This window comes from Canis aureus, chromosome 21 (assembly GCF_053574225.1).
Source record: "Canis aureus isolate CA01 chromosome 21, VMU_Caureus_v.1.0, whole genome shotgun sequence".
NCBI lineage: Eukaryota > Metazoa > Chordata > Mammalia > Carnivora > Canidae > Canis > Canis aureus.
Window position 1 is genome coordinate 15,826,305 of NC_135631.1, and position 13,448 is coordinate 15,839,752.

At 34.3% G+C, this 13,448-nt stretch overlaps 2 protein-coding genes across 2 annotated transcripts; one reads left to right on the forward strand and one right to left on the reverse strand.

Moving 5' to 3' along the window:
- The first annotated feature begins 6,719 nt into the window (after positions 1–6,719).
- Positions 6,720–7,661, forward strand: LOC144293307 (olfactory receptor 4P4-like). The gene has a single exon (XM_077864390.1). It carries the CDS (start codon positions 6,720–6,722, stop codon positions 7,659–7,661), a length of 942 nt encoding a protein of 313 aa, XP_077720516.1.
- A 3,467-nt stretch (positions 7,662–11,128) lies between these two features.
- Positions 11,129–12,067, reverse strand: LOC144293163 (olfactory receptor 4P4-like). Its single transcript, XM_077864285.1, has one exon. The coding sequence runs from the start codon at positions 12,065–12,067 to the stop codon at positions 11,129–11,131; it is 939 nt and encodes a 312-aa protein (XP_077720411.1).
- Between the last annotated feature and the right edge of the window lie 1,381 nt (positions 12,068–13,448).

A 13,448-nucleotide genomic window follows, 5' to 3' on the forward strand; every position in this document is an offset into this window, starting at 1 on the left:
ATCTCATCCCATAGACAAAGTGAGGGAGGGTTTGGGGTTATAATCTCCCAGGTAATCTACTTTAAATGACACTTGGAAATTAAACAGAAAAAAAAAAAAATATATATATATATATATACACACACACACATTTCCAATGCTGAAACCAATGAATTTACAACTTTGGGTAGAAAAGAAACAAAAGCATTTTTCAACATAAATGCCAATGATGATTTTATTTCCTTTTAGTTTCAAAGATCATGAGAGAATGCTTTGCTTATGAGGGAAATAGGAAAGTCTTAGAATCAAGACTCACTAACATGGGCTGCTTGGTGTGGTGAAATTCATTATCTTCAACAGCAAAATTAAGCATTTATTTTGACTGTATTGAAAACACCAAACACCACCTTTTACTCAGAGATAATGAAGTTTATCTAATGAGATAATCACCTGGTAAGTAAACATCCAACCAAACTATAGTAAATAAACATGACTTTCAAATTATTAAAACATATATATAATAAATTTATTTTTTATCTATAAATATACTTATTTCCCTCTTCAAGTTTTGCAAATATTTTATAACATAACTTTCCATTACATTAGTACAATTCAATGAATGATTGATCTTATGTCCCTCAGCAGATGTCAAAATAAAGCAGACCTTTTTTTTGTTTTTTGTTTTTGTTTTTTTTTTTTAAAGATTCATTTATTTATTTATTTGTGATAGACATAGAGAGAGAGAGGCAGAGACACAGGCGGAGGGAGAAGCAGGCTCCATGCCGGGAGCCCGACGTGGGACTTGATCCCGGGACTCTAGGATCGGGCCCTGGGCTAAAGGCAGGCGCCAAACCCCTGAGCCACCCAGGGATCCCTGAAACAGACCTTTTTTTTTTTTTTTGGAATGATTTTGGGAAATTCATGAAGGAAATAATAATAGCATTCATGTTGTCTGTAGGATATATCTGAAAAAGAATTGGTAGATAAATCAAGAGAGCAACTTGAATTTTAAGCAGAAGAAAGAAAAGTAAAGAGAAAAGAGGTACAACTTAAATATAACAAAAGGAATACACTAGAGTGGAAATATGTTACTATTCCATGCCCTTTGCTACTCTGTATGTACAGTGAGTGATTAAAAGTATGATTTGTTGTGATTTGGAAAACCTAAATATCAGAAGATCCTACACATCAATGTGGAGCAAATCTAATGAGAAGGAATTGGAAAAGAGTAAACAATAAGACAGAAAGGAAATAGAATTAGTTCAGTCAAGACTGGGGGTACTTGGCACTACGAGAAAACTTTGAAGCTGTTGGCAAAAATGTAGCTCAACCTTGACTATTTTGGGTGAGACAACTTGGGTACAGAAAGAAATAACAAAAATGGTAATATGCCCCTGGAATAATTCTAAGAATAATTTGAACTTGACAACCAAATTTTTCAGTAGGCAGATAATAAAAAAGAATTAAAATATGCCTAAAATTAGTCTTTAGAACCTATCAGTATTTTTTCCAAATTGTAAAGAGACTTGGTTTCTTTTTTGCAAAATAGAAATAATAGAAGAATCATTAGGACCTTTAGGATTCACAGCTGAATACATGTAGAAGGTTTAGAACCGCCTGTAGAGTATGGTAAGGCACTAAATAATATTAAATATTATCATTATTTCTCTTGTGTCTGTGCATGACTGCTGATAATAGCAATCTATTTGATATAAATTGTAATAGCCTGCATTTTTATTCATTAACATTTCAGTGTTATTATTTCTATATGGGGTAGCTAATACATAATGATATGAGGAAAAGCAGTGTGAAAGAGAAAATAATTAGTGCCTATTGCATGCTTTGTATCTGATTATTCAAACTGCACAACTATGGAATATTGATATTAGAACTGCCCATGTTGAAAAGGGAGAAAAATTATCAGACAAGTTAATTACCTTACTCCAGACCATATGGCCAGATCACTATCCTGGTCTTATGTATGAATCCAAAGTTAATCCACTGACCATAATATCAAAGCATCAACAGCATGCAGAATACAAGGCACAGCCACTGCCTGATGAGTTACCTTGAACCAATTAAATGAAAATTAATTACCCGGATGTTCAAATTTAATTGTAGTAATGAGATACATAGAATATTTCAGGGAGGGTTAACGAGATAAAGATTTCCATAGATTGGAAGAGCTAAAAGGTAGACAAGAAGGAGTGGCTTTTTAAATTTTTTATTCAAGTAAAGTTAATCTACAATGTTTTATTAGTTTCTGGTGTACAATATAATGATACAAAAATGGTATACATTTTTCAGTGCTCATCAAGATAAGTGTACGCTCTAATCCCCTTCCCCTATATCACTCATCCCCCAACTCACTACCCCTCTGGCAATACTCCTTTGTTCACTGTATTCAAGTCTGCTTTTGTTTGTTAGTTCTTTATCCTTTCTTTGTTTGTATGGTTTCTTAAATTCCATATAGGAGTAATATCATATAGTATTTGCCTTTCTCTAAGTGACTTATTTCACTTAACATTATACCCTCTAGGTCCTTCCATGGTGTTGTAAATAACAAGATTATTCTCTTTTATGTCTAAGACTATTCCATTGTGTATACATGTATGTATGTTTGTATGTATATATACACATCTTCTTTATCCATTCATCTATTGATTGAGTCTCTTATGTATCTTGGTTATTGAGAATAATGGGTCAATAAACATAGGGGTGCAGATATTTGCAAAAGAGTAGCTTTTAAGCATGGGGTGACATAGGAAACCAAAATTTTAACTTTTTTTTTTTTTTAAGATTTTATTTATTTATTCATGATAGTTACACAGAGAGAGACAGAGAGGCAGAGACATAGGCAGAGGGAGAAGCAGGCTCCATGCAGGGAGCCCGACGTGGGATTCGATCCCAGGTCTCCAGGATCGCGCCCCGGGCCAAAGGCAGGCGCCAAACCGCTGCGCCACCCAGGGATCCCGGAAACCAAAATTTTAGATGTTAATTTAGCATAGTATATTGCATGAACTACAAAAAGACAAGAGTTACTAAAACAGAGGTGGAATATCGCTGTCCAACACAAGGGAAGCCTGGGTGCTGTTGTATGCCCCTTTTCAAACGGAAAGTAGAGAGGACTCAGAGCAGGAAGGAGCCTGAAATTTAACTCCAACAGTGCCTTGAAGTATCTATTAGTTGCAAATAAGGATGGGGAAAAGAGTCTATTATCCTATTATCCTTCAAAAGAGGGATACATTCTTTTTTTTTTAAGATTTTATTTATTTATTTATTTATTTATTTATTTATTTATTTATTTATTATTTTTTTATGAGAGATGCACAGAGAGAGAGAGACGCAGAGACACAGGGAGAGGGAGAAGCAGGCTCCATGCAGGGAGCCTGACATGGGACTCAATCCCGGGTCTCCAGGATCATGTCCTGGGCTGAAGGTGGTGCTACCGCTGAGCCACCTGGGCTGCCTGATACATTCTTTTTTTTTTTTTTTTTCAAAATCAAAGAATCAATTAGTATAAGAACTTCAAGTTCTTTTAAAAAATTGGTTAAGTTCTCACATTCTAAGGAAAAGGAAAGGTAAAGAGTCCAGGCAAGGGCTGGATCCCATGGCATATGAATTAAGATAGTAAAGTAAATTCAAATTAAAAATAATGATAATAATAAAAAAGCTTAGCGCCTAAACTAGCTCTTTGACTATATATAAAATTGTGATTGAAATATCACTGCTCCAGGGGCACCTGGGTGGCTCAACTGGTTAAGTGTCCAACCCTTGGTTTCACTCACGTCATGATCTCAGGGCTGTGGGCTTGAGCTCCGCATTGGGCTCCTTGCTCACTGGTGAGTCTGCTAGAGATTATTCCTCTCCCAGTGTGCTTCGCCTATGCTCGCTCTTGTTTCCTCTCTCTGTCTTTCAAATAAATAAATAAATAAATAAATAAATAAATAAATAAATCTTAAAAAAATTATCATTGCTCCTATTTAAGAAAGCCTATTACAGTTAATGCTTCCTACAAAAGCATATGGGCTGTACTAGCTAGAATTTTGATAGACTTTGTTGTAAAAATTAACTGAATAAATTAGGAAGTGCCAGTTTTGATTTTTCTATTTGTATTTCATATATTTATTGTGTGGGTATTTGTAAAAATAGAGAGCATTTATAGAATACTTCCATATTTAAAACTGTATTTAGATAACAGGATTCCATTTTGTTTCTGAAATTTATTTTGCTTTTCTCATGTCATCACCAAGGGGGTCAGTGCCTTTCATATTTAGTTTTATTTATTTTTAACTTTTTTCTTAAGATTTTATTTATTCATTCGTGAGAGACACACAGAGAGGCAGAGACATAGTCAGAGGGAGAAGCAGGCTCCATACAGGGAGCCTGATGTGGGACTTGATCCCGGGACTCCAGGATCAATCCCTGAGCCATAGGCAGATGCTCAACCACTGAGCCACCCAGGCGTCCCTGTATCTAGTTTTAGAGAGTCCGTTACACTACATGGAATGGTGCATGTTACATGGTAGGAACTCAAAAAATGTTTGTTAAATAAAGAAATAAATTATTCATTTCTCTTTCTGCCCTCAAAATCTTTAAAGCCTTATTTCATGCAATTGATTTGAAATTTTGAAAAGCTCCACGAAGTGTAGAGAAGGAAAGCATTATTTTAGTTCACAGATTAGAGAAAGGAAGGCCCGAGAGAAAGAAAACTGACTATGGTTATATAGCTCATGAATTTGCCTTTGTGCCAGAATTAGTCCTTGTAGCTTCTGATACTAAGTTGTCTCTTTAAATCGCATAAACATGAAATAAGATCTTGTAAATCTAAAATTCAGGGACTTTGGGATGCCTGGGTGGCTCAGTGGTTGAGCCTCTGTCTGCCTTTGGCTCAGGGTATGATCCCGAGTCTGGGAATGGAGTCCTGGGAGAAACCTGCTTCTCCCTTTGCCTGTGTCTCTGCCTCTCTCTCTCTCTCTCTCTCTCATGAATGAATAAATAAAATCTTAAAAAAATAAAATGAAATAAAATTCAGTAACTTTAATATTAACAAAGAAGACATTGTAAATAGTATGACGATGTTAGAAATGTAAGTTCTAATAAATAGCATGATTATGAATTCTTTGGGTATCTGATGACACTTTGGAGAATTGTCAGAAGAAACATTCAACTGAGGGAAACAAGGGAACTGGGAAGTCACCAGATTATTTGCCCATCATTCCAGTGTGAGATCTAGTTAAGACAGAAGGAGCAATAGAGACAGAAGGAGTTTCAAGCTATCCTGTTCATTAATTAATGAAATGTTTCTACTTGTATTTTTTTTTCCTGTGAGAATCATTTTTTCTTTAAGAGCTATATGAAAAAAGTATTACAAATTAGCTTAGGTTCTTGGAAAAGATTAAAGATATGCTATTCCTATAGAAACATATTGGCACATTAATTGAAAATGAACATACAGTTTAAAGTAAAGCTCTTTTTGAAAAAGAACTGTATATTTTTTTCTGATTATAGAAATACTGAGAATATTGTGATAGCTTGAAAAATAGTCCTTGGGATTTTTTTGAAATTGTCATTATTTCTACAGGAAATAATTCAGTCACCCTTAAAAAATAACAAGGGAGGGATGCCTGGGTGGCTCAGCATTTGAGCATCTGCCTTCTGCTCAGGGCGTAATCCCAGGGTCAGAGATCGAGTCCCACATTGGGCTCCTTTTGGGGAGCCTGCTTCCCCCAATGCCTATGTCTCTGCCTCTCTCTCTCTCTCTCTCTCTCTCTCTCTATCATTAATAAATAAAATCTTTAAAAAAGAGAGAGAAAATGGTGAAATTATAATTTCTTAATGTAATCCTTTATTAGAAAAAACAATAATTGAAGTCCAATGTATGTCAGGTGAGTGCCACTCATGTCTATGCATTGTTCTAGTTTAGTTTTGTAGAAAATCTTTCTCTCTCAATATTAAGTATCTAATTATTATTATTGTTTCATACATCTATTTTAGGTCAAAAGAAATATCACAGCCTCTTAGACTTCAGCTGGTATTATATTTTCATTATTGCTTTCTATAATGTTGGTAAATATTAAGAGATTTCAACTAGGTCAGGATTAGGGTGAGGCAAGTGAGTTACCTCATGAGCAAACAACTCAATAATGAAAATAATAAGATTTTTATGCAATATTTAAAATTTAAATTGCAAATTCCATCATAATAATGGAATTTTATTTATTTTTCTAAGTTTTTTTTAATATCAGTTAGTTAATATTCAGTGTATTATTAGGCTTATGTGGAGAATTTAGTGATTCAACAGAAAAATGGAATTTTAAATAAAGACAGGATTGTACTTTGTAATTGCACAATTCATCTCACTTACTTGGATATAAGTCTGGCTATTTCAACCTATCAAGCAGGTGAGCTAGTCCAGGAAAATAAATGCTCCCTCCCTAAGCCTACTTTTGCAACCCCTACATAAGATGATTGCACATCTTTGTTTATGACTTGAACAAGTGTGACTATTAGTAATATTTCTTTTCACTCTACAAAAAAAAACCTAATCTATTATATGGTAAGCCTATTTATACAGAGCTTATAATTACTTGAAAATGTGCTGTAGGAAACTGATTAAACAAATTTATTTTTACAACACTTCCTCTAATTCATACCATGTTTAGTTCAATATTTCTTATGCTGACTTATCTTTTTTTTTTTTCTTCAGGCAAACCTTTGAGACTTAACTGCATTAAGCCATGGAAAATATTAATAATGTCACTGAATTTGTTCTGTTGGGACTTTCCCAGAATAAGAAAGTTAAAAACTTATGCTTTCTATTATTCTTATTTTGTTACATAGCTATTTGGATGGGAAACTTGCTCATAATGATTTCTATCACATGCAGTCAGCTAATTGACCAACCCATGTATTTCTTCCTTAATAATCTTGCCCTCTCAGATCTGTGTTATACCTCAACAGTGACACCCAAGCTAGTCACTGACTTGCTGGTAGAAAGTAACATGATTTCTTATACTAACTGTATGGCACAGCTTTTTGTCATGCATTTCTTTGGGGGGATTGAAGTCTTTATCCTCACGGGGATGGCCTATGACCGCTACGTGGCCATCTGCAAGCCCTTGCACTACACCGTCATCATGAACAGAAAGAGATGTTATGGCATAGTCATTGCTAGCTGTACTGGGGCATTTCTGCATTCTTTTGTCCAATGTCTCCTTACCATCACTTTACCTTTCTGTGGCCCCAATGAGATAGATCACTACTTTTGTGATGTGTATCCTTTGCTGAAACTGGCCTGCACAGATACCTACAGAGTTGGGATCTTAGTGGTTGCCAATTCCGGCATGATGGGCTTGGTGACCTTTGTAGTCTTGGTTCTATCCTACTTATTGATATTATACACCATCAAGTCTTACCCTGCAGAGAGCCGCACCAAAGCTCTTTCCACCTGCAGCTCCCATATCACAGTTGTGGTTCTGTTCTTTGTGCCTGTTCTCTTCATTTACATTCGCCCAGCCACAACTTTTCCAGAAGACAAAGTGTTTGCTCTTTTCTACACCATCATTGCTCCCATGTTCAACCCTCTGATTTACACATTAAGAAACATGGAGATGAAAAATACCTTGAGGAAAGTGTGGTGCCAGAAACCATGTTTGATTGGAAAGCAAATCATTATATAACCTACTTACGTGATAGTTACTGTACTTGAAAAACCATGAACTTTTTTTGTAAGAAAAATAAGCATAGACATTGGTGTCACGGCATTAATAGGATAATTTATTTTGAAGTACTTTCTTCTTTCTTTATTGGTTTCTTATTTAAAATTTCCCCTAGTAATCTGAGCCATCATTTTCTCGTTGAAGTTCTATTACACTGTTCTTTGAAATATTTTTCCTTTGAACTTTATCCACAAGTTGCTAACTGGAGGTGTCCTTTCTAATCTCCTTTTATTTTGGATTCATGAATGAATCTATGAGTACATAAGCTGCATTTACATTAATCATCCCAGACATAAAGGGTCATCTCTGCGTTCTCATAAAAAAGGAACATCAGAAACTTAGAATCCTGTTTTTCACTCAGCTCATGAGTTTCCATATTCACTACAACAATTTAAAAAGCAAAAATTATTCAAATAGGGTCTAAGCAATAAAAATACTATGTATGAAATAATGGTTCTATAAAAATTGGAAAAGTTTTTCTAAAATGACTTACTTAGATCATTTCAAAATCACAGCATTTTATTATAGAAATATTTGCTGTAAAATAGTAATGAAAAAGTCGTATTGATGATAAATAGTGTAGCCATATAATTCATTCTCCAAACTGAGCCTTGAGTGTAAAAAGAGGGTCTACAGATAATTGTGCTGACATAACAGACGTAAAATTAGATTGTGTCAGGAGAGTAGGATGTTTGACTAATTTTAAATGTCTGAGAAGTGTGGATGCCCCAGTAGAAAGATTAGTGGCAGACTGTAGGATCTCCACTATTACTGGGAACCAATGTGATTGTAAAAACAAATATAGATGCCAGTATTGAAACCACTTGGTCTAGAATATGCTTAAATTTATTTTTTCCTTTGCCATCAAAATGAAAACTATAAATTTCCAATTTCTATGAAACTTCTATACATCTGGATATCTATAGATGTCTGTATTACTGAAAAAGCTTTTCAAATAATTGACATAAATAACAGTTTTGTCTTAATTATTTAGTAAAATTGAACTCACTGGACATCGTGAAACTAAAATGATGGAATGGAGAGCGGAATTATATTGCACAGGTTAGGGATAGAAATGAACATAAACCAAATATGTAACTGAATATATAAGTGAAGCAACAAATGAAAGTTTATAGCACAGTGTGCAATGAAAAATTTTAGAGAAGTTCAAATAGAAAAATATGATTGGATAATTATCATTATAAGGGGTATGTTTGTAAAGGTATTAAAATTTCAAAAACTATTACTAGATCAGTTGATACCCTAACTGAATATTTAGCAAAATTAGTGTGTAGCCTACATCATGATACATGTCAGTTTGTACTGGTTCATTAAAGGTAACTCTTGAAACAGTGAGAAAATTATGAACCATTGTTTATTTTTCACACTTGATTTTGGGTTAAACTCTTAAGTTTATTGTCTAATAAAATGATTTTTTATTCTATATAACTGATATTGCAAAGTAAACTAATAACAGAGATGACAATTAGGATTCGAATGATTTCTCCTAATGCTCAAAATAAAAAATTTGAAGTTGGTAACAGCTGATAATCAAGCACGGAGATGAAAAATATCTTTCTACTTGAGAGATCCTGGAAAGGCAACTATGCTTTCCTCCTCTCTTTCTTCCTCTGTAAAATGGAAGACATATTAACTATCTCAAAAGGTAATTGTAAAACTGAAAGGAAATGAGTATTTGTTCTAAGAATGGAAACTGCTTACCATATTTTTTTATTGTTTCTATTATCCCTCATATCTGTACATTAATTTCTGTGAAACATTCAAATTAAAATTGTCAACATGAATATTTTATTTTATACTTTGAAATTTTTATTTTATAAAGATATACATAAGATTCTTGTAGCTTATGACTGTATATGTTAAAATAATATTATAATAAACAAGATTTCAATCGATGCAAGATAATTGTATTTTTTCTTTAAAAGCTCTAAAACTCTAACTTTGAATTAATGATCTAATTATCTGATTTGTTTTTAGATGACTAAACTGACATTCAGAGGTTTAGCATTTTTCTAAGCATCAAACAAGTAGCTTGGTAAAGAAAAATATTTTTTATATAAACTGATGGCAAGTGTCAAAGTTTTATTTTAAGCTTGTCAGCAAGAAAGAAAGCTTCATAAAATACAGATCAAATATTTCACTCTTGATAGTAACATGTATAAAAGAAAGAGTAGAAGATGGAGTCAGGTGAGATTTTCAAACTAGATGCAACAGAGAATGTCTTCTTTAAAAAAAAAAAAAAAAAACCTCCGAATTCACATAGTTGGATGAGTGAATCCAACCTCTCAAAGATGCACTTCTTTCCATTAAATTCCATTAAACAATGACTTAAATGTGCCATTCAATCCCCCCTCCTCTCATTTACTCTCTTATCTATCTATCTATCATCTATCTATCTATCTATCTATCTATCATCTATTATCTATCTTTATCTATCATCTATCTATCATCATCATCATCATCTATCTACCCCATCACTAAATCTACTCTATAGTCAATGTCACATAGCATTTTCAGGTTATCTTAAACTTGAATTTAGGGGATCCCTGGGTGGGTCAGTGGTTTAGCGCATGCCTTCGGCCCAAGGCATGATCATGGAGACCCAGGATCGAGTCCTACGTCGGGCTCCCTGCATGGAGCCTGCTTCTCCTCTGCCTGTGTCTCTGCCTCTCTCTCTCTCTCAATCTCTCTCTCTCCGTGTCTCATGAATAAATAAATAAAATCTTTAAAAAAACTATGAATTTAGATAGTAAATGAAAATTTTTTACTTTGAAAAAATCCTTAATTTTGAAGAATTTATATTTTCTTCCTTTCCACAGGACTGCTAGTTATGGTTTACTCCTTGATCATATATATTGAATTTCAAACTAGTTAAAATAGCATGAGTTCAGCCATACTAATCTCTGCTACCCATAAACTTTTTGGAGTCTTGTTTGATTGAATCCAGGGTGGAATTTCTTCTTGGCTGTATGAATCCAAAGTATATGGAAGTGGAGAAATACCTATCAGCATAATGGTGGTGTCTAATGTCCAAGTGGGTCATTAAACCATGAAGGTGATTCCTAAGAGGGATGAAAAACAGAACTATTTGACAAGATGTTTATATATTCATTTAATAAATATTTATTGAGCACCTAAATGCATTATACCCTTTGATGGCTGCTGGGAAATTAGTAGTGAAAAACCTACAGCATGGTCAACTACTTTCATGGACCTTAAAACTTAGTGAAGGATGAAAAAAGTGAAGAATATCAGCAAAGGAATATGAAAGAGAAACCCACCAATGGCAAGCTGATGTTTAAGGTTTAGCCTTTACATATTCTGACTGGTTTTTCCATCAGTAAGGAATCAAAGAAAGGGGATGTGTGATGAGAAGATATCCATTCACATCCAAAGATGAATAGCCTTCAAATCATTGGTTTCCCTTTCCAAAACCTTTCAGTGCACCAAACTTTCCTTATGGCATTTTTCATCTCTGTGTTTCTAAGTGTATAGATAAGAGGATTGAGCATGGGGACGATAATTGTGTAGAAGAGTGTAAATACTTTATCCTCTGGTAAAGTTGTGGCAGGCCTAATGTAAACAAAGATGACAGGTGCAAAAAACAGGATCACAACTGTGATGTGGGAGCTGCAAGTGGAAAGCACCTTGTGGCGGTTCTCTGCAGAATATGCTCTCACATTATATAATATCATAAAGTAGGAGGCCATCAAAACCACAAAGATCACCAGTCCCATCAGGCCAGAATTGGCAATGACTAAGAAACCAATTTTGTGTGTATCAATGCATGCCAGTTTCAACAAAGGATACACATCACAGAAATAGTGATCTATTTCATTGGGTCCACAAAAAGGTAAAAAAATTGTAAGAAGAAACAGGCCAAGGGAATGCAGAAACCCCCCTGCACATGATGCTCTGAGAATTGAGTTACATCTTTGCCTATTCATGAGGATGGCATAGTGGAGTGGTTTGCAGATGGCCACATAGCGATCATAGGCCATTCCTGTGATGATGAAGACCTCAACCCCTCCAAAGAAATGTGTAGTAAATAGCTGTGTCATGCAGTTTTTATAGGAAATGACCTTATTCTCTGTCAGTAAGTCTGTCATTAGTTTGGGTGTCACAGTGGAGGTATAGAGGAGGTCTGAGAGGGCAAGGTAATTAAGGAAGAAATACATGGGCTGATTAATTAGCTGACTGCATGTGATGGAAGCCATAATAATCAAATTCCCCAACCAGATAGCTAGATAACAGAGTAAGAAAAATAAAAAGCAGAGGATTTGGACTTTCTTATTCTTAGAAAGTCCCAAGAGAATAAATTCAGTAACATTGTTCCTATTTTCCATGATCTGATGCTCCAGAAAGGTATCTGAAATGACAAAAACAATGAAGCAAATCATTGATGAGAAAAAGGAAATCTAATATTCAATTAAAATGACCTAATGCATGTTTTAAGACATTAGCCATTTTAATCCATTGAAATCATTCATTCATTTAATAAAATCCTTTCAAATATCTAGTGCCAATATTCTTCCAGGAACTTTGGATATAGTGATGAATTAAACAAAGTCCTAGCTTTTGTGAAATTAAATTCTTTTGGGAGAAAGCAGTAAATTCTACTCATAAAAAGTAAAAAAAAGAGAGCTATCAAATAGTGTTAAGTATTTGTTCAAATACTAAGTTCAAAGTATGCTTATTAATGCAAATAGTGTTAAGTATTAATTCAATTAATATTAAGGAAACATAATGTAGCATCTTAGGATGTAAACTGGAGGTAACCATAGAATTTACCTGAACAGATGGTTTCTAATGAGACCACAAAAATGGTGGAGGGGCATGTGAGTGCTTGGCATATAGTCAATGTTAAATAAGGATTAACTAAAGAAAAAGCTTGAGAGCAAACAGTGTGCTATAGGCTTGAAGAAATAATACAATATTAGAAATAACCATTTGACCATTAATCAGGTAATTCATGATAGAACTAAAGAGGAAATTGTTTTTCTAAGTGGACTTGTAACATTTTTAGATTTAAAAAAGAAAATAGTTGGGATGCTTGGGTGGCTCAGTGGTTGAGCATCTGCCTTCAGCTCAGGTGGTGATCCCAGGATCCTGGGATCAAGTCCTACATTGGGCTCTTTGAGGGAAGCCTGCTTCTCCCTTTGCCTATGTCTCTGCCTCTCTCTTTCTGTGTCTATCATGAATAAATAGGTAAAATCTTTAAGAAATAAAAGAAGAAATAACTACAGAAATTACTCCATTAAACTTTTATATTACTTAAGAGTTATTTCTAGCTTAATGTATCTATAGTTCTGCTTTTCCTATTTCTGTCCATTGAGGGATTATAGGAAAACCAACCTTAGTTTTAAATTTTTATTCTTGGGCAGCCCGGGGGGCTCAGCGGTTTAGCGCCGCATTCAGCCAGGGTGTGATCCTGGGGACCCGGAATCGAGTCCCATATCGAGCTCCCTGCATGGAGCCCGCTTCTCCCTCTGCCTGTCTCTCTCTCTCTCTCTCTCTCTGTCTCTCATGAATAAATAAAATAAAATCTTTTTAAATAATAAATAAAATAAAATTTTATTCTTGGTTCAGTAATTTTTAAATGAATTAAAACGTGTATACATCATTGGTGTCTTCTGCTTTTATATAGAATTGGATTTATTCTACTACAAGTAAAATTAAACTTATGTTAATTAAGATGCATGTAGTTGAAAAAATATATATATTCAT

Excerpts from the sequence above, each read along its gene's own strand:
- LOC144293307 (XM_077864390.1), top strand. The coding sequence starts at position 6,720 with ATGGAAAATATTAATAATGTCACTGAATTTGTTCTGTTGGGACTTTCC.
- LOC144293163 (XM_077864285.1), bottom strand. The coding sequence starts at position 12,067 with ATGGAAAATAGGAACAATGTTACTGAATTTATTCTCTTGGGACTTTCT.